This window comes from Dasypus novemcinctus, chromosome 23 (genome assembly GCF_030445035.2).
Source record: "Dasypus novemcinctus isolate mDasNov1 chromosome 23, mDasNov1.1.hap2, whole genome shotgun sequence".
NCBI lineage: Eukaryota > Metazoa > Chordata > Mammalia > Cingulata > Dasypodidae > Dasypus > Dasypus novemcinctus.
The window spans coordinates 53,808,631-53,827,720 of record NC_080695.1 but is presented as its reverse complement, the minus strand read 5'-3'; the positions used below and the strand labels follow the sequence as shown (position 1 = coordinate 53,827,720).

General features: G+C 52.8%; 3 protein-coding genes across 9 annotated transcripts in view; 2 read left to right on the top strand and 1 right to left on the bottom strand.

Annotated features, from left to right (window-relative positions):
* Positions 1 to 1,017, top strand: part of VPS35L (VPS35 endosomal protein sorting factor like) — a 121,406-nt gene extending 120,389 nt beyond the window's left edge. For all 3 annotated transcript variants that reach the window (XM_058286359.2, XM_071211313.1, XM_071211312.1), the window contains one exon: positions 350 to 1,017. In XM_058286359.2, coding sequence (XP_058142342.1) covers positions 350 to 448 — 99 coding nt within the window. In that variant the 3' untranslated portion in view covers positions 449 to 1,017. The remainder of the gene's footprint in view (positions 1 to 349) is intronic.
* Positions 1,018 to 1,670: 653 nt separating this feature from the next.
* KNOP1 (lysine rich nucleolar protein 1) lies at positions 1,671 to 17,260 on the bottom strand. Of its 3 annotated transcripts, none has more exons than XM_012522159.4 (5): positions 17,157 to 17,260; positions 13,145 to 14,076; positions 10,534 to 10,602; positions 9,078 to 9,155; positions 1,671 to 6,331 (listed from the first exon to the last, which is right to left on the bottom strand). In XM_012522159.4, exons 2-5 carry the CDS (start codon positions 14,072 to 14,074, stop codon positions 6,020 to 6,022), a joined length of 1,389 nt encoding a protein of 462 aa, XP_012377613.2. In that variant the 5' UTR covers positions 14,075 to 14,076; positions 17,157 to 17,260; the 3' UTR covers positions 1,671 to 6,019. The 3 variants fall into 3 exon arrangements, with proteins under 3 accessions (XP_012377613.2, XP_004450456.3, XP_012377614.2); XM_004450399.4 differs by lacking the exon at positions 17,157 to 17,260 and adding an exon at positions 16,656 to 16,806; XM_012522160.4 differs by lacking the exon at positions 17,157 to 17,260 and adding an exon at positions 16,117 to 16,240.
* The window catches only part of IQCK (IQ motif containing K), a 144,045-nt gene continuing 141,759 nt past the window's right edge, over positions 16,805 to 19,090 (top strand). For all 3 annotated transcript variants that reach the window (XM_004450400.4, XM_058286362.1, XM_071211314.1), the window contains exon 1: positions 16,805 to 16,991. In XM_004450400.4, the coding sequence (XP_004450457.1) occupies positions 16,805 to 16,991 (187 nt within the window). The remainder of the gene's footprint in view (positions 16,992 to 19,090) is intronic.

Here is a 19,090-nt window from a genome sequence, read left to right as displayed (position 1 = left end):
CGACACGGCATCGGGTCTGGACAGCCCTCACCTTCTGGAAAAGGCTCTAGGCCCAAGATTGCTGCTGAGTGACTTCCTAAGGCCTGAAAGCAGAGTTAAAAGTTTATTCCCTGTGAATAAAAAGCCACACATGGAAAAACGTCTTTATTGCGCACCCCCAGACCTGATTTTGAGCGCAGGTTCTCATGTGTTTTATTTCCGGACTTTGCTGGTTTCTTCCCCTCTCAGCCTTCAAGACTTAACCTTTTCTCTGCTAATAAGAAAACCTAATGGCCACTTGCTGAAGCCTTAGGCTCTAGGGATGGACCTCTAAATCAGAAAGGCAATGTTTCTTTCTTTTTCCTCCTAGGTGAAAACTCTGGAATACATCAAGAAGCGAAGCAAACAGCCAGACATGAGTCACTTGACCGAGCTGGCCCTCAGACTGCCCCTACAAACGAGGACCTGACCCCCGGGCCCTTCCTGAGGCCCAGCCGAGGGACCCTGAAACCGAGTCCAGGAAGAGAGGCTTTTTCCTGGGCTCTCCCTGGACTTGGTTTTGTGTTTTCATTTTTACATGTATACAAATTGGTTTACGCTTTAGCCTCTGCCCAGATTGTTCTGACAGTGAAGTGGTGGGGGTGGTCAGAGCATTAATTGTTCCGGAGAAGCAGCATCTTGGTGTTGCTGTGTATAAGTGGCTGTCGGGGTCTCAGTAAGCCCTAGAGAAGACTCAAATGGACTTTTAGGAAGAGAGAAAAGAATGCAAGTACTGTTCTTTTGGTAGGTTTTTCCCACCCTCTCTATTCTGGAAAAACCACCTTGAAAAGCAGTCCGGTTTTAAAGAGCCATAATTCCCTCTTCCTAATCTGAGGGTCTAAAGTCGAAGGCAGATGGCTCAGTTAGCTTCTTTTTCTATCAAAAGCAGCTCTTGACTGGAACATATTGGTGGATCAAAGGAGAAGACAAGGTTATGTTTGAGATTCACTGTGGCCTCAGTGGAAAGTTGACTTTAACGGAATAAATATCCTGAAGGAACATTTTATGTTCATGACTGTTCATTACTTCTCCCTCCTTCCAGAAGAAAAAGACTATGTCTAAACACAGTCGACCAGTTTGCTTTTCAGCCATAATTCTTAACAGCATGTGATTCCACTTTTTTTTTCAGGAGGTCCTGGGGATTGAACTGAGGACCTCATAGAGTGGAAGCAGGTGCTAAACCATTGAGCTACATTTCCCCAGTAAGCTTTTTTTCATTTGTTTCTAGGAGGTATCGGGGATTGAACCCGGGACCTTGTAAGTGGAAAGCAGGCTCTCAACCCCGGAGCTGTATCTGTTCCTGTCTACTTTTCTGTTGCGTTTGGTGGAATGATTTTTTGTATTACTGCTAGCAGGCTTCCACCATGTCATTTATTTTTCCTTTTTAAAAAAGTTTTTTTTTTTACAAACTATACCCACCAAGCAGAAATTCCCCTCCACCCCAACATTTTTCAGTCAGTAAGAAACTGGTATTAGTGAGTCATGGCCTATAACCCCTTCCCAATGAAAATGCACTAAAAGTGCCTCCAAACTGTGTTCCTTTTTGGAAGATAAACGCTGGGCATAGATTGTATTTCATCCCATTTATCCTTTATGTGCAAAACACAGGATCACAACACAAAGTTAACCCCAGAAAGTAAAGGGTGTTAAAATATTTTTTGAAAAATAAATTTATTATAAACCCATGTATTTACAGACTCATTTAGGGCTAAGAACAGAAGTCTTTTTAGCCAACTTGACGACAACCCCACCACCCAAAAGAACTGTTGAGGAAATAACCTACACAAAGAATGGTGGATGCTAAAGAATGCCTCCTCCCTTTATTGGACTACACTCACAAAAGCTCAGCATTGTGCTATTGTTCAAATACTCAGTGGCCTTTATTTCACATAATTATTTCCATTAAAATGATTTTATATACCATTTTTACTATATGATGCTAAACAATTGGTAGATTCACGAATTATACTCTAAGTCATCTCTTCAACTTTGAGACTGCAAATGTTGGACTGCTGGCTCGTAAGCCTGGCTCAGTGAAAAATTGCTTCCGTTAACCTGAACTTGAATTTTCAAAATATTTTAGGTATCTATTACACCAAAGGGAGCCTCCAAACTATCTGCTACCCTACCCAGGCAGCAGCTTAGATTTTGTGATCTTTTGTGCTGTTTTCCCCAGCCCATTACTTAATGAATAAACCAGTCTCTGAAAACTAGTCTATGTGGGATGTAGTCTACTGTTATTATGGATGATAGAGAAATAAAGAACCCAACCAAGAATTTTTGGAAATAAGGCAGAAATGAGTTCCAGTTCTGGATGTCAGAAGTCTCACTAGGCTAAAACCAAGATGTTGGCAGGGAGTTTTCTTTTCTAGAGGCCCAGGGGAGAATGTTTTCTTGCCTCTTCTGGTTTCTACAGGCCTCCCAAATTCCTTGGCTCATGGCCCCTTGCATCTTCAAAGCCACCAACAGCCAGTGAAGTCTTTCTCACATCAAGTCTCTCCAACACCAACTCTTCCCCTTGTGATTACACGGGGCCCACGTGGATAATCCAGGATCATCTCCCTCCTTTAAGGTCATCTATCACTCCATCTGTGCCCTTAATTCCCCTTGGCCTTGCACTCCGACATATGCATAGATTCTGGGGATTAGGACATAGACTCCAGGAGGGGGTCGGGGAGGCCCGATACTGTGTATCACAAGAGCTAAAGAGTTGTGATAGTTTGTAGACCTGAATACAATTTAATTTCTTTTAAGGGAGAACCTTGTAAGTATTTTTATCTGGCAAAATACTTTGGGGGGGAGCAGACTTGGCCCAATGGATAGGGCGTCCGCCTACCACATGGGAGGTCCGTGGTTCAAACCCTGGGCCTCCTTGACCAGTGTGGAGCTGGCCCATGCGCAGTGCTGATGCGCGCCAGGAGTGCTGTGCCACACAGGGGTGTCCCCCGCATAGGGGAGCCCGATGCGTGAGGAGAGCTGCCCGGCGCAAAATAAAGTACAGCCTACCCAAGAATGGCACCGCACACATGGAGAGCTGACACAACAAGATGACACAACAAAAAGAAACACAGATTCCCGGTGCTGCTAAGGATAGAAGTGGTCACAGAAGAACACACAGCGAATGGACAGAGGGCAGACAACTGGGGCGGGGGTAGGGAAGGGGAGAGGAATAAATTTTTTAAAAAATCTTAAAAAAACAAAACAAATACTTTGGGTGGGTTGGACTAGTTGTGGAATGGTGGCCTCAGGGCAGGGTCTAGTGGGCTAAGGTAGAGCAGGAATCATTTCAAGGAATAAAACTGTAAGAGCCATGAGGTTTTGGGGGCGGGGGGGGGGGGGGGAATGGGAGGAGATAGTGAGGAAAGGACCTTGCCCAGAAAGTTGAGAAATCTGAGAAATGGCTAAGATGTTTGAGAACAGGACTTTGGAATATTCAACTAAGATCAATCCACGCTATATGCCACACCCACCCTTCATTTCCAAAGAAGTCCCCAAATTACTTTGTTCCCATGGAAACAGGCTGTGTTCTGAACACAGGAGTCAAGACACAAGGGCAGTGACAGAGGCGCAGCCCCAGCCAAAGCCTGGAAGCACAGACAGTAACCCTCAGGACCCCGCAGATGGCTGCAGGGCACTCGTCTGAGTGACTGGGGACTTGCCAATGAAAGAGGCTGAGGGGACCAGTCCTGCTGGAGGGACAGTCCCTCCACCTCTTGCCTTAGCTGCCCAACCCTGTTGTAGACCCTGCTTCCAGAGCAGACTTCAAGGAGCTCCTGTGTCTATATCACGACAACCTCTTCCGAGTAAGAGGGACTTAGAAACATTATCCAAACAGAGCCCTACTGAGTCAGAGAGCCAAGTCCTGTTAAGAGACTTCTCTGCTAAGTGGAAGGAAGGGAGGCCCTGAGCAGCACCCCCTATCACCCAGGCTTAGATGGTGGCAAGAAAGTGGACACCTGGTCATCCACTCTCCAGAATCATGCCCAAGGGACAGCCAAGCAGTCTTCCACTAAACTGAGGCAGGCCTAAATTGCAGTGTGATTTCTCAGCAAGATGAAGCTTCCTGAGAGTAGAAATGGTTGGCTGATTCCCTTTTACACGTAGTGGATTCCTGCAGTATTGACCAAGGCCAGGAGGGATTTCTTCCCCACGCCAAGGCCTGTCCAAACATTCAGATGGCCTCGTCCATTACACATGGCAAGGATGGAGCTGTGTGAGGTCAAGTCTCTGTTTTGAGAAAGGGTCCCACACGGTCACTTTTTGTGCACGCTTATATGGCTCAGGACTTGCTCAAGGCTGATCAGTCAGGGAAGGCCAATGTCTGAGGTAGCCTGTCTTATCCCTGTCTGGTGGGGCAGCAGTGGACTGGCTTGAGGTGCTCGCCCACCCCCTGCCAGGGGCTGGTTCAGGAATAGGCAATGAGTCTTGAAGTCTCTCGAGGGGCTTGTGAAGATTCCCTAACCCAGAAGTTTTTCCTTCTTCCTCTGGAATGTTCTAGTGTATTGACATGTTGCAGATGCTACAGCCATACTTCCACCAGCATGATGAAGTCAACATCAAGGATGAAGAAGCAGGAAGGAGACTGTTTCCTTGGTGAGCTGCTCAATCAGGGCCCCACGTCAGGACTTGTCCTGTGAGACTGAGTTTCCCATCAGCTTAGACCTGAGCTGGAATGTCTGCAAGGGGCATTCTCGCCAAGTGATGCAAAACTGGCCCAATCAGAGCCTGTTTGGAGACGCAGAATGGGTACTGACTGAACAGAAAAGTGGCCATGTTGTCACTGAGATCATTATACTTGGGAGTTCTGCGAGACGGGCGGTAGAGTCCAGGCTTGGAAGTGATGGGACTTGCTGGGGCAACTTCTTGTGTCATCGCCCCATGCCTGTGATGTACCATCCATCTCCACCACAGAAATCACCTGTGCTTCCTTTGTTATCACAAAGGACCAAATAAAACATCAACCTGGGAATGTGCCAGTGATTCACTTAGGGCAGGGGTTAACAAGGGGTCCATGAGCTTGAATTGGAATTTTAAAAAAACATTATTCTTGAGGAACATGTTGGTGCGGGTGTGATATACTTATTAAATAATACACAATACAGTGTGGACTTAGTAAGAGTAAGGGGCCCGGGGTTTTCACCTGACTGGCAAAGGGGTCCGTGGAACAAAAAAGGTTAAGAACCCCTGATTTAAGAGGATTAACCACTCACCAAAATGCCTTGCTCAGAGTTCCTCTAAAGCACAAAAACAGAGTCCAAACCCAGCACGTTGGATCTAAGGCAGAGGCTGGAAAAGGCAAGACTCGTCTAGAAACACACTTCCCAGCAGCACAGGAAGCTTGGCCACGTCTGGTGACCTTTCACAAGCGGCAGCTATCCTAAGACGGGAGAGGGAAGTGAGCTTGCCAATACCTTTTTATCATTCGCCCCACTTCCTGACTGTGATTCATATGTGTAATAAAGTTTCAGTTTCTTAAACCAAAACTCCAAGTATCTGGGTAAAATTCCCTAGAACAGATGTCACAGTATGGGACGGTGACTTGGGGCCTGTGGAACAAAAGGACACCACTTAATACTCACAAGCTGGATGAGCCCAAGCAATTACTTCCTCCCTGAACCTCAGACTCCTCATCTATAAGATAGGAGTAGTAATAGCACCTATTTCATAGAATTATGACCATTAAATCGAATAATGCTAGGAAAACACTTGGCAGTGCCTGGCACATACTAAACGTTCAATAAATGCTAGCTACTATTAGTCACACGCGCTGATGTCTTCAAATAGGGACGGAATGTTTAGCACATAAAACAGTAGGTTTTAGCCACTGAGATGTCCTCTTGGATCCTGAAAAATGAGCTGCGCCCACGCCATTTCCTCCAAGTAAGCCAAGAGAGCTGTTCTGCAGCTTCCCAGCAGTTTGAGCCAACTGGCCCATGGCTTTCATGTGCATAAATGACTAATAAAGCCATTTGGGCAGGTTTTTGAAACAAGACACTAGCGTTTAATCTTCATACTTGATGGACCTGGAAGCGTTCCTGTCAATATAAAAGACTTTGGTGGGGGCGGTGGAGAAGCCGAGGCCGCTGCCTCGGTTGTACTTCCAGCTCATGGCCCGGTCGTAGTCCTGCTGCAGGTTCCGCTGCAGGGTGTCGGCCGCCTTCCTGCTGAGCGCCATGGTGGACCCGCCCACGCTGCTGGGCGGGCGGCTGAACGAAGGCGACAGGTGTTTGAAGCCACCCATGAGTTTGAGAAATTTCAGTTTCTGATTCTCGTTTTCAAAACCAGCAGTGTCCCACTGGCCAAACCGGGTTCCCTGTGTTAGAAGAAAGGGCGTTACATTCCGAGAGGCCAAAGCCCCGTGCTTCCCCCGTGGCTGGCTGAAGGGCTTGCTCTGCGGCAGGCACTGTGTCTGATTTGATCCCACCAAGAACCCTCTGAGGAGGACCACTATTCCCATTTTCCTGATGAGGAAATGAGGCCCACAGCTAAGCGGTGGGCAGAAACCTAAAGAGTGACCTTGCTGGAATTCCAACTCAGGTCTGGCCAACACCAGAGCCGACCCTTCTTGCAGAGCTGCCTTTCAGCCTGACTCCTTCTGCCGCACTCGTGGCAGCGGAGCACGTCAGCTGGCCGCTACCCTGTCTGCACAAGGTTTCCTGGTGGAGAAGTGGAAATTGGAAGCACATTTCTCCTCCCGGAAGAACCACATGTGACAGCAGGAAGGGCTGGAGACCCAGAAGGGTGAAGGGTCACGTGGCTACATCGGAGGCAGGGCCAGCCCAGGAACTCGGATGTGTCGTGGTTCCAGGGCAGAGCCCTCTACATCACCCATGCACAAGAAAATGCAAAAGAGCCCTCCAGAGCCTCCCAAGCAAAGACCCCTTTTCCTTCCCATGCCTGTGGGAGAGGTGAGAAAGCCCTGCCCCCAACGCAACAAGAGCTTTGCTAAGTCAGGCAGACCCAGGCCCCAGCCCCACCTATGTGACCCTGGTCCAGTCACCCAACCTCTCTGAGCCTCTGTGAGGACTAAATCAGAATCTATACCAAAAGCCCAGAGCATAATGGGCAGCACACTTGAAAGCCTCAATAACTAACTTGTAGTTCTCCCGGCCCAACCTGGCTGGACTGCTGCCCTCCACACGGGAGGGACTTTCCACTTAGAGGCCAAATGCCAGCCTCACACTTATTTCCAGGACACTTTGGGGGAAAAGTAAGAACCAGGTGTCACCACAGCTGCCCGAGTGAGCTAGTAACTAATTCTCTTCCACAGCCCGGGTGCAGGAGTAATTACAGCTTCCCAGGCCTGCAGTTTCTGGAAGGAGATGCCGCCTGTGACAGCCGCGCAGTGCTTCATGAGGGGCGCTGCCAGGAGGCTGCCTGGGCCTGGGTGAGCCTGTTCTCGTAGCTGGGGGCTAAGACCCCAGGGTCCCCAGCCCACCTGGAGCACCCCTCCCCACCAGTGGTCCTAGGTCCTGAGTCCTGGGAGGCAGGTTTCCACCTTTGTGCCCCAGAATCGCTCTCCTGCCATCGGGCCCAAGTACAGCCCTGGGGGCCACTGGCTCTGACTGGTGCTGCCCTGGGCTTTTTGCCTATTCCACTCCAGCAGTGCATCCTGTCAGCTCTGCGCGGCTCAAGGGGGTAGGGATGGAGAGAAAGGAGACATACAGGAAAAACCCGCCCACAGCAAGGCCACTCCTCCCCATCCCACTTATTCCTTCCCGCAACCTCAGTGGGCCGGGGTAGAGCCCCCTTTTATGAGGCTCAGAGGGGGAAGTCACTTGCCTACAGGCTCACAACTCAAAAGTGGCAGAGCCAGGAACAGATCCCAGATATTGAGCCGAATCAAGCACTTTTCTCTGTACACTCAGAAGGCTTAAGACAAGCCGCGAAGGCGAGCCCTGTCATCCCTGAGCCTTCTCTTTCCCTCTCCCCAATTCCAAGCCACTGACAAGTCCTGGGGGGCTGTGCCTCCAGAACCAATCACGAAGCTGCCCTCTTCTCCGTGCCCAGCGCCGTGGCCTGCAGGCTGACAGCACTTTCTAACGCATCTCCCACATCCCCGTGGAGACGCCACCCTCCAGCGGCTCCTGTGCATTCAGAACCTAACGCAGGGCCTGCTGGGGCCCTCGCTGGCCTTGTTCCCGTACTGCTCCAAGCCCTTCCCTTAACAGCGAGTCACTCGCTTGCCCTGGTCTTCCCGGAGCTGCACGTCCTTGTCCCGCAGGTCTCTGTCCTGGTGGCCCCCTTCTCAGTGGTGTCACCGCCCCCGCCCCATCCAATGTGGCACCCACCCCCAGTCACCCTCCAGCCCACTTTTTTTCCTCTTCCTACAGCCGTCTGAAACCACTGCCTTTCTTTCCTTGCTAATTTTCTGTTTCCCCACTGCATCTCCTCCCCCCCCCACCCCCCCACCCCACAAAGACCCCCAAGAGGATTCTGCACCTGCATGCCCAGAACCCAGCAGGAGCTCGGGGACAGGATGAAGTGACTCAACTGAAGGGGCGAGGGGTGCAGAGACACGAGGCTGCCTTCCAGGGCTGCGGCCTCTCAGGAGCGAGCCGGGTAGCTGAGCAGCCTGGCCTGGAGGCTCTAGCACTACTCCCTCCCGTGCGTCTTCCCAGCATGGTTTAGAAATCTCCCATTCAAACTGGATCTTGAGGGCAGCCTGCCCCCTGCCCCCACACCCCTCCTACCCTGCTTTCCACCAGCCTTCCGGGCCTTTCTTCCAGCCTTCCAGTGCTGGGAAGGGCTCCCTACCATCGGCCTCCCATGAGGGCTACTGCAGGACGCCCCACCCGCCCAGAGTCGGAGGCAAAGGCTGCTTCGCTCGCTGGGCCAGCTCTCCAGCAGGGAGGAGGACAGGCGGCCCTCGCGGAAGGAACGAGCTCAGGGCAAGCTCTGCTGCCGAGGGAACCTGCTGGGCGGCTGGGTTGCCTCTGGGGCGTGGACTAGCTTGTCCTCCCGCACCTCCACTCTTCATGCGGAGGCAGGCGGCAGTGCAAGGGGCAGGGCCCAGGCCGCCAGCACGCCACCTTGCCAGGCCCTAGTCTTCAACTTACTGTCCACATCCTGGTTTCAGAAGCTTCCGTTTTGCCCGACTCACGATCGATCTCTTCTTGCAAGGCCTTTCGCCTCATCTGAGCAAAGGGAAAGGAAGAGAAAAAAGAGATACAGATGTTCTCCTTGGAGCTTGAACCCAGGCCACAGAAGGGGCTGGGGGAATAGGAGGCGACGGGACGGGGAGCCCCAGCTTTCCTTTACTGCAAACATTCGTCAAAACTCTCTTCCGAGTATCTCAGAAGCTGCAGTCCCTTGGGGTTAAAGAGGCAAACTTGAGTTTTGTGTCCTGCAGCACAAAAAAGCCAGGGGTCCAGAAGAATGAATTCTCCTAGCTTAACCACCTTTGGCTTTAAACCTTGTTTCTAATAACCATTTGGGATGGAAAAGTTCCCAAAAAAGCACTGCTCAAGTGCCTGCCTTCCTGTACTTAAGCTTTGCGACAACAACGTTTTCTAGAAAGAACACAGGCTAGGGAGTCAGGCAGAGGCTAGTTAGAATCCCAGCACTGCTGTTAGCTAGCTGTGTGGCCTTCGGTTGGCCACTTAACCTGTCTGATCCTTGGTCTACCTGTCTGCAAATAAGATAGAAATATCAACTATCCTAGAGAGGAAATGGGAGAGGCAGAAATGGTATCTATGCACCTGGCACCAGGTGGGCCAGTCTTAGAACTGGTTCCAAGGCCGGCTCGAGGCCACTGTTACAGCCCCACTGGCCCTGCTGCGTAATATAAAACCTTCCAGGGCCTCATCCTCCCTCTCAGGGGCTCAGGGGTCACTTGAGCTGCCCCTGCCTGTGGCCCCCTCCAAGCTGCTACAGGCTGAGAATACCTGAGACTAGAGAGGCCAACAGTCAAAGTGGCAGAAAATGCTGGTACAGCCCTCTGGGGGAACCCTGCTGGGGTGGGGGAGGAAACAAGGGCCAGGGTGGTCAGTGACTTGCCCAAGGTCTCCCGGTTAGTGAGCGGTCCAAATGTGGGCACAGTCCCCACTCCGCCCTGCCAGGTCTGGGGATCCAGGATCACAAAAACATCCCAATTCCAGAAAGTCCGGTTCCCACAAAGGACGTGTCTGCCAGGGATCCAGGCACAGCACAAGCTGGTCTATAATCACTCTACTTCTCCACCATGTGAGGTGGCAACCTGCAGGCCTGGCGGAGGTGTTCCCTGCCCTGGCCACTGGGTCTCAGGAACACGCCACCCCTGCAGCGGGTCCCAGGAAGAGCCGTGGCTGGGGATCCCCCACGACCAGATGGGCACCCCTGCCAAGGCCCTGGCAGCTGGAGGGGTCTCCTGGTAGGAGGTGGGGAGGGCCTGAGGCCCTTGTCACTGGGGGCAAGCCCCAGAAGCCTCTGGAATTCGTGGCCCCCTCCCCTCCCCCCAAGACCTGGCAGGAGGCGAGGGTGCCTCTGTTGGGCGGCAGGACGCAGAGGGAGGGCACGGGAGGGGCTGTGGCGTACCTGGTCGATGTGTGCCTCGTCCATGTTGCCCTTCTTTTCCAGCACCACCTCCAAGTCTGTGTCTGTGCCCTGCACAGGAGGGCGAGGCCAGTGAGATGCAGGTGCTCGGTGGCGGGGGACGTGGCCCCGGCAGCTCAGCGGGGTGACAGCACGACAAGGCCCAGCAAAGACCCCAAGACCACAGCAGCCCCCCCAAGCTCTGCCACCTGGGCAGGACCTCAGTCAGCACAGCCCTTCCCATCCTTTCTCCTCCACAATCCTTCTCCCAAGCCCCCGTCCCCAAAAGTGGCCCATCACTGACCCACGTGACATATGCAGAATCTGAAACTCAGAGATGTGATGGTGACCACAAGGTCAGGCCACGGGTCAGGGCCAGGACTGATGCCAAGCCCAGGGCCCCAGACTCGGCTCGGCATGCGACCTTCCTGTCACCTGACCTTCCGAGGCTCCACCAAACCATCAAGAGGGGAAGAGGCCAAGGGCTTGGTGCCCGGCGCGGGAGGGGGCCTGGTAGGGCCCAGGGAGTGCAGTGGTGGGCTTGGGGCTCAGAGCCCGGCCACCAAACCGACCACCCGGACCAAACCCCGCAGTCCTGGCCACCACCTCGTCTCCTGCCTGGACAACAGCGACCGCCTCCAAGTCCCCGCTTCCCCACTCACCCGTCGTCCACGCAGGGGCTCCACTGAGCGTTAAAATGCCATCAGATCCTTTCACACGCCCCCCTCTCCCGAGGCCCATCTTGTTTACACTGAAAATCACTCGGCCCTTCCCCCTCAGCTTTCCCCCTGCTGCCAGGCTCACTTGGCTCCACCCGGGGCCGTCTGGGCCCTGCCGGGGCTCTGCACCGGCTGCCCCCACGGGTCGGCCTCAGCCTCCACGCCCTCACTGGGCCTGCCCTGACCAGCTCCTCTCCTCTGGTGCCGACGCCTCACAGGCCCCGCTGTGCTGCAGCACCGTGCGTGACCATCCCCACCGCTGCTCCCTCACGGCCCCTGTGGGTCCTGCAAACCCACGTGTCTGCCTGACTCCTGGGGCTCCCTGGGAGGTCGAGTCCCATCACTGAGGTAGAGGGGACTGATGACCTTCCCCCGGGCACCTGGGAGAAGGGGTTCTGGTGGGGGCTGGGCTCCCAAGCCTCCAGAGTTCCTTCCCACCCAAGAGTTCCTGAGCAGAGGAAGACAATGGTGACAGCAGGTCTGAGGGCTGCAGGCAAGGCTGAGGAGCAGCAGCTGGGACCCGTGTGGGCCACAACACAGAGGCTGACCCTGCCCCCCCCAACACCTGCCTGACTCCCAGCTCCAGGGCCTCATCCCTTCAGGGCGCTTTTACTGAGCCCCTCCTTGGCGCCAGGCCAGCCCCTCATAGGAGCGCGGTACCCATTCGCCATGACGGTTCCTGGAGAACCACAGGGAAACGGCTGGCCAAGGCCACCCAGCCGGCTGGGGCAGAGCTGGGAAGGGGCCCAGGCCTCCTGACCTCCCGCTCAGGCGTGTTCTAACCTAAGACACTCTTTTCTTGGGCCCAGATGACACTGGATTCCAAGAAGAGATTAAAAATCTCCAGGTTGGAAGGCAGGCAGGGTGTGAAAGTCGGCTCTACCTCTCACCAGAGGACAACGCGGAGGCTGCCCAGGCCGGGCAGGCCTCAATGAGGCAGTGAGGAGAGCAGGAGGGCGCAGGGGTGTGGCTGTCAGCACCACCTCGCCCCTACCCCGAGGGCACGCCCACCCTGAGGGTGGTGCAGAGGGAAAGCTCTCGAAGGCCGGCCGGCACTCTCACTCACCCCCACCTTTCCCGGTCACTCAGAGAGTGGAGAGAAGGCCCTCCTCTGGCCCTCCCTTCTGGAACCTGGCTGTCCTCTCAGAACACCCTCCCTCAGCCTCCCTGTGGTCTAGCTGGGGTTGACCCTCGTGGCCCCCACCTCTGGTATCAGACTCAGGCCTCTGGCTAGAAGATCCCGGTCTAACAGAGCAACCCTGGGCCTTCTCCTGCCCTTGTTTCAGAGGGTGGGTGGCTGAGCTGTCAGCGTGCAAGCCTGGAACTGCTGGGTGCCGTGTCGCCACAGGCTGTGGTGGAGTAGTTTGGTTGGGACCCCAGGCCTGGGGCAAGCCAGGTGAGCATCCCCCGCCGTCCAAACCCACTGGACTCCTACGTCTCGTAGAGTAGGCTTGCTTAGTGAACTTGGACAGCCACGGGTACCGTGCTATCTCTAACTATTTGGTTCCTGAATTTTGGATCGCAAGTGACGAGAGCTCAGAAAAAAAGGATTCCTCAAAAAGATCTCATCCCAACATATTTGGATCTAGATTACAGATAGTGAGAACTTGGTGACCTGATTATCCAATAGCAAGGGATACCCGTATTGTTGATGATCCTGCACGAACCCCTGGATCCAGCCACCCCGAAGCCAGACAACCCCTAACTCTCCAGTTATGTGTTTTTAAAAAACCCCCTTTTCTGGCTGATGTCGGTTCAGTTAGGGTTCTTGTAGCTAAAAGCAAGAGGCTGTGCAGGTGCCTATAGCATGTGCACACACACACTCACACACACACACTTCCAACCCTCACCCTTAAATCTCCCCAGGCAACGTCCATTTCGGAAGGAGAGCCTACCTCCTCGCAAGGTTCTCCCACTTCCTCTCTCTCCTTCCTCTTTTTTTTCTTTCTCTTCAGAGCCAGCTCCTCAACACCTGGCTGCTCTGCCTGTTTCTTGGCCTTGCTCTTCTTCTTCACAGGGGGCTGGGGGTCGTTTCCTATCGGGATGTATTCTAGAGCCTCCACTTTAACTGGCTTCTTCTTACTTCCTTTCCTAGAGCTCCTCTCCGCGGACCTGGAGGCCTCCGGGTGGCCTGGGGAGGCACCTCTCTCCTGATGGATTTTCTTTTTCTTCTTTATCTTGGTGCTTGGCTCCTTGGGGCTCCCCTGCTTCCGCTTCTGCCCTGAGGCTGCCTGTTCCTCCTCGGACCTCTCCCCGGGGCAAGCAGAGAGAGCATCTCTGGCCTCAGAGAACCAGAGGTTCTTGGCAGAGAAGGCTGCGGTGTGCTCAGCCTTTTTCTCCTTCTTGTGCTTTTTGAGCTTCTTGCCATCTCTGGCCACAGACTCTTCCTTTCTGGGGTATGGGGAGGTCTCCATCCCCAAGCCGTGGGATACGGCCAGGATCGGCATGGACTTCCTCTTCTTTTTCTTCTCCCCACGGAGGAACTCACAGGAACCCAGAACCTGGGTCCTGGAGCTGGGCGACTTCTCCGACCACCTGGCTTGCAAGGCAGTCTCAGGTTCTAGGTGGTCTGCACAGGTGAGGGTATTCTGGACCTTCTTTTTCTTCTTCTTCACCGCAGGCATCTTGGGGACCTGCCCCTGGACCACATTCTTAGAGGGGGATGTGGCTCTTCTAGGAGAAACCTCAGTGAAATAATTGTCATCTTTTAAAATCGAATATTGAGTCTTTGATTCTTTAAGCCCTTTCTTCTTCTTCTTCTTCTTCTTCTTCTTCTTCTCTGGGATTCCAAGGCCCAGGTCTACCTTGTAGGTCTTGGCGATCATTTCTGAAAAAGGAAACGGAAGAGGTTACCCCACACCCAGCCACTCCATGTACTATTCTGCCAGGCATCACCAAGAGCCAGGCTTCTTTGGGCAGCTGAGCTGTAATATTAGGGGATGGAGGAAATGGTCACAGTTCCTGTGGTGCAAAAGGCAAGACAAGAGAAAAAAGAGTCGGGAGTCTAAATTCAGACAGGCCTAGGTTCAAATCCAAACTCTGCTCTCCGACCTCAAGCAATCGCCTAACTTGCCTCAATTTCCCCATCTGGAAAATGGGGAGTGAAAAAAAAACACTTCCTTCCTCCAAGGAAGGCACACACAAGAGAATCCATGTGAAGTGCTGGATGGCTTGTTGATCCCTTTCTCTAACCCCTGTCCTCAGCCCTCTGAGCCTCGTCATTCATTCCACAGGGGCTTACTGCCTGCATACCCTGTGCCAAGCACTGAGGATACAACTGTAATGAAGCCAGACAGACCTGTGCCTACCGACAAGAGCTTTTGCTGTGGCCAGAGATCCGATTCCCACCAAAGGCATTAAGGGCGACACAATGAATCCCATACTCTGGCTCATCTAAATAGTATTTCAGCTCTGCATCTAGAAACTAATTTCCCCATACCCTAGGTGACTCCCCTCCTAACCACCTCCCCATCTGGCTAACAGTAAGAGCTGCAGCAAGGCCTGGTCAGAAGAGCCCCAGGTTCAAATGGCGACTCTGACACTGTCCTGCTGCTGGCCTTGGCTTCTCTGGGCCTTATTTCTCCCTTCTACAAAAGGAGGATTGAACCGGATCAGAGGCTGAGGACCTCTTCCAGCCCACAAGCCTGTTAACGCTGATTTTACAATTTCAAATTAGCTGCTGATATTTAAGGATTGGAGATGACACCCGAAAACCAAGAATGCTCAGGTTTTTTTCTGAACAACGGAAAGCTTTGGAGGCACTGGGCTCACATGCTTACATGGCAGCCCTCAGCTGGTGTGGAGTGGGGGAGGTGTCCCAGAGGAGGCTGGGCCCCTCCAGTAACACTCCAGCCTCCAACTGGCTCACTTCTCTCATTCCAGTCACTGCTCAGTTCCTGGCGCCCTAGACTAGATGACTCTAAGGCACCTGCAGAGTCCAGAACCAAAGTATCACTTCACAGGCCTGTCCCCAGCTTGGATGGGGATGGGGGGAAGGTCAGTAGGGTCTCCATCCCGCAGCTCTCCACAGCCTTCGAGCCCAGTGGATCCACACTGGCCTTACTCACTCTTAGCAGCTTCCAAGAGCCACGTCATGCCTGAGCTATAGCTCAAATTCATTCATAACCTGCTCCGGGAGCACCTGAAGAGTCAAGGGAATAACTCATTCTTTCCACATTTTTTCTGTGTTTTGTTTCCTCCTGAATTCCCAGAGCCTAGCTCCATGCCTGACACATAGAAGGTGCTCAATACTGAATGAATGAATGTATACCAAGAATACAAGATAAAACACTTGCCAGAAAGAAGCAGGCAGGTGTAGGAGCAAAAGAAGTGTGTTATCACAATGACACAGGTGATAAAAGGATAGTGGTCGGGTGAGCATGGCAAAGGACATCTAACTGGCTTATCAGTTACCAGGAAAGTTTCTGAAGGAAAATTTCCAGCTTGGGCAATGGGCAGGAAGGTGCTAATCTGCGAGACAAAGGAATACTGAAAGGAGGCAAGGGGGTGGGGGACTGGAAGAGACAGGCTGGTTTGGACAGACTGAATTTGAGGTGCCAGGAAGACTGGCCTGAAAGCATAACTTAGAAAGTGCAATTAACCTAGGAACTGAACTGGCAGGAGGCAGGACCTCAGGGAATACCGACGTTCAAATGGGAGGACAAAGGAAGAAGGACTGGCAAAGGAGAAGGCGGAGCCAGGGGAGCTAAGACCAAGGATGAAGACTGGTCAAGAGAGCTGGTAAGAACAAAGACGCCCGGGGTGGTCCTCCTTGCCCCTCTCTGCCAACCAGAGGTCCGTAGCAGATCCTCCCCTTCCACCCTTCTACCTAAAAATATTCATTTAGGGGAGGGAAGAGGAAATGAACCTTAACTATGTGTCCTCCGCAAACGGAAATTCTTTCTCCAAAAGCTCTAAGTTCTCGCGGTAGCCCCGTGAGGGTCGGTGTAAATATCCCATCACACAGACTTGCTAGCCAAGGCTTGGGGACTTTAATCCACTTGTCCTACGTCCCAGAGCGAGCAAGCAGCAAAACTGGGGTTCGAGCCCGGCTCGCAGGACCCAACCCTGCGCTCTGGCCCCAAAGCCCCACTCCCACCGCAAGATCGCTAGCGGGAGGCAAGAGAGCCAGGCGACGGGATCAGAGCCTTGAAGACTTCACCGCGCCCAAGTTTCCGCAAAAACACACTGGGAGAGATAACGCCCGGGTCCCGCGCCCCGCTCCAAAGCGGGGGACTTCCTGGAGGTGGCGGCCTCAAGCCGGCGCGGGCGCACACGGACGACTCAAGGCCGTAGACTCGAAGGTGCAGGTTGCCCGTTTTTTCCTGGCCCCTCCTGCGAAGGCCCCTGGGTCCCCGCCCCATAACCCCGCGCCACTACCGCTGGCGTCGAGCCCCAGGCACTCACCCGCGGGCCACACTCCCCCGCCTCCACGTGAGCGACCGCTCAGCCGTGACCCGGAAGTCTGCCTGGAGCCGCTGGCCCGCCCCCACAGGTTGCGGCTCCTTCCGGGTCGCGGCCGCGCTCCGCGCGCGGTTGTCGTGGAAACCGAGGCCATGGCGGCAGTGCCGCCGGTGTTGAGCCGCTCGGGCCCGCGTGAGGAGCCGGCCGGCTCTCCCGAGTCGTCGGTCACCACGAGGACGCCGGTGACCACCGTGTCGTCCGTGTCCCCCGAGCTGCCCGTCTCGCCGGGACAGGTCGCAGAGCCGCCGGGCAAGAATCTGTGGGAGCAGATCTGCGAGGGTAGGCGGCCCGCGCGGCCGAGAGGGGCGGGACCCCCGGGCGTCGCGTTGCCTGAGCGCCCACTGTGCGCCAGGCAGCTGACGTGCGCGCCGGGCCCCCCATTTTCCGCGCGGGAAACTGAGGTCCCGAGAGGGTTGCCCGAAGTCACGCAGTGAGGAATCTCACCGTGATCCGTAGGCAGCTCACAGCCGCGGGGAAGCGGAATAGAGGGCACTGTGTGGTGTGGACCAGGTGGTTCGCGAACCGCTTTTTGTGAGCTTCAAAGAATCGCCGGGGCGGAGCTGGGGAGCCTTTAGAAAAAGTGTCAGTGCCCAGGCCACGCCTTCAGGGCTTCCGGTGGGGTCCAAGAAATCGACTCTTTTCAGGAATACCCCGGGTAATTCAGGAGTAGGTGCCCAAATCTTGAGCAGCCATGGTGTAGACAGACTTGGGATTTAATCCCCCTTTGCTTCAGACCTTTCTTCACACCCCCAAACGGAGTTTAGCTTACCTTTTGCGAGTTTACACATACCTTGGATCATGAGGCACTACAAAACTTCACACGTACCTTAGACATTTTAATTTGTCACCCTCTCTGTAAAATGGGGATAACGATGGCATCCCCTTCGTGATGTTGGAAGGGTGGAACCAGATATTCAGAGAAAGTGCCTTAGCAAACTACCTGATTTGACAGCAACAGCTCCCTAAGTATTAGCTGTTAATAAATAACTGTGGGTGGTTTGTGTTTCTCCACTTGCCTGTAAGCTCCTCAAGGTCAAGGGCTGAGATTTTGCTTTCTCATGGCCATCATCACTACCTCAGAGGTCTGAAACAGGCTGTCCAAAGACTTAAATCAACAGTGTCATCAGCTCTGGTAGCCACTAGCCACATGTGGCTGTGCAATTAAGGAACTTAATTTTTGTTCTATTTAATTGTAATAAATTTTCTGTTTTTATTTAATTTTAGTAAAGTAAACTAGCAACATGTGGCTAGTGGCTACTGTATTGGACAGTGCAGATCAGAAAATGTTTGTTGAAAGGGAAAAAGAATGAATGCACCAGTGTATGGGTCAAGGAGAAGAGAGAGTGATGAGTTGAAGGGCAGACAATACAGAGGAAGAAGGAAATAGCAGCCTTAGAGTTGATATCTGCCCACAGTGGCCACCTGGTTCAGCCCCCATCCAGTGCCTGAATTCCTTCTCTAGCATTGCAGTGGATTATTACCTCCAGAAAAATCGATTTCATCTTTGAATGTTCTCCTTAAAACTTCCACCCTTCAGTCCTTGACCTTGGTACTGTGACCCAAGGAGTTCATCCGCTCTCCTGCCAAGCATTCATTCAGATATTTGAGGGTAGCAATTGTGCTCCTCTTTGCCCCCAAGCTTTTACCTCTCCAAGCCAAAGAGCTCTTCAGCATCAGATTTACTGGCAGAGTTTGATGGGCAAGCTGCTCAACCTCGTCTGTAAAAAGGAAATAACCCTAATACCTCCCTCACTGTGAGGGACTGAATACCATCATATGTGTGAAGGTGTTTAGCACAGCACCCTGCATTTAGTAAGGGTTCAATAAATGTTAATTCTGGACAACAAGGAAACATGCTTTGCATTTTTCTTTAAAATCACAAATTTTAGTTCGGTCCAACAGGCCTGTAGAGAGAGAGCAAAGACAAAAGGTTTTGATAAGTTCTTTGAAAACACAAGTGAATTGGAAAGTGCCACTTATAAAATGGTAGATTACACAATCAAGTTAAGAAGATCCAAAGATGGTGAATTATACCCAAGGCACTGTTTTTATAACCTGGACAAATAAACACAGTCCTGGAGATGAGCATTCCTCTGTAACAAACATAGAGTGAGTTAAAACAGTTTCTCACAAAAGCATGAAAAAAACAGGCTTTAAAGTAATCCTATCTCTGAGGTTAAGTATTACGTTCCATTAGGATAGTTCCATTTAAAAAGCAAATGATCACAGCCAACACACTTGCCAACAACTCAATTTCATGAAGATGAGATACAACATAGGTAAATAGCCTACTGAAACAAGACCTTTATCCTACCTGACTCATGCTGTTTTTGTGTGGATGTGCCTTTATGATAACTTGTAGATGTTCTTTGGTTTTC

Coding starts and splice junctions, on each gene's coding strand:
- KNOP1 (XM_004450399.4), bottom strand. CDS start 16,806: ATGGCCTCGGTTTCCACGACAACCGCGCGCGGAGCGCGGCCGCGACCC. Junction 10,603..13,144: donor TGGGAGAACCTTGCGAGGAG/GTAGGCTCTCCT, acceptor CCTCCTGTGCAG/GGCACAGACACAGACTTGGA. Junction 9,156..10,533: donor ACGAGGCACACATCGACCAG/GTACGCCACAGC, acceptor CCCTTTGCTCAG/ATGAGGCGAAAGGCCTTGCA.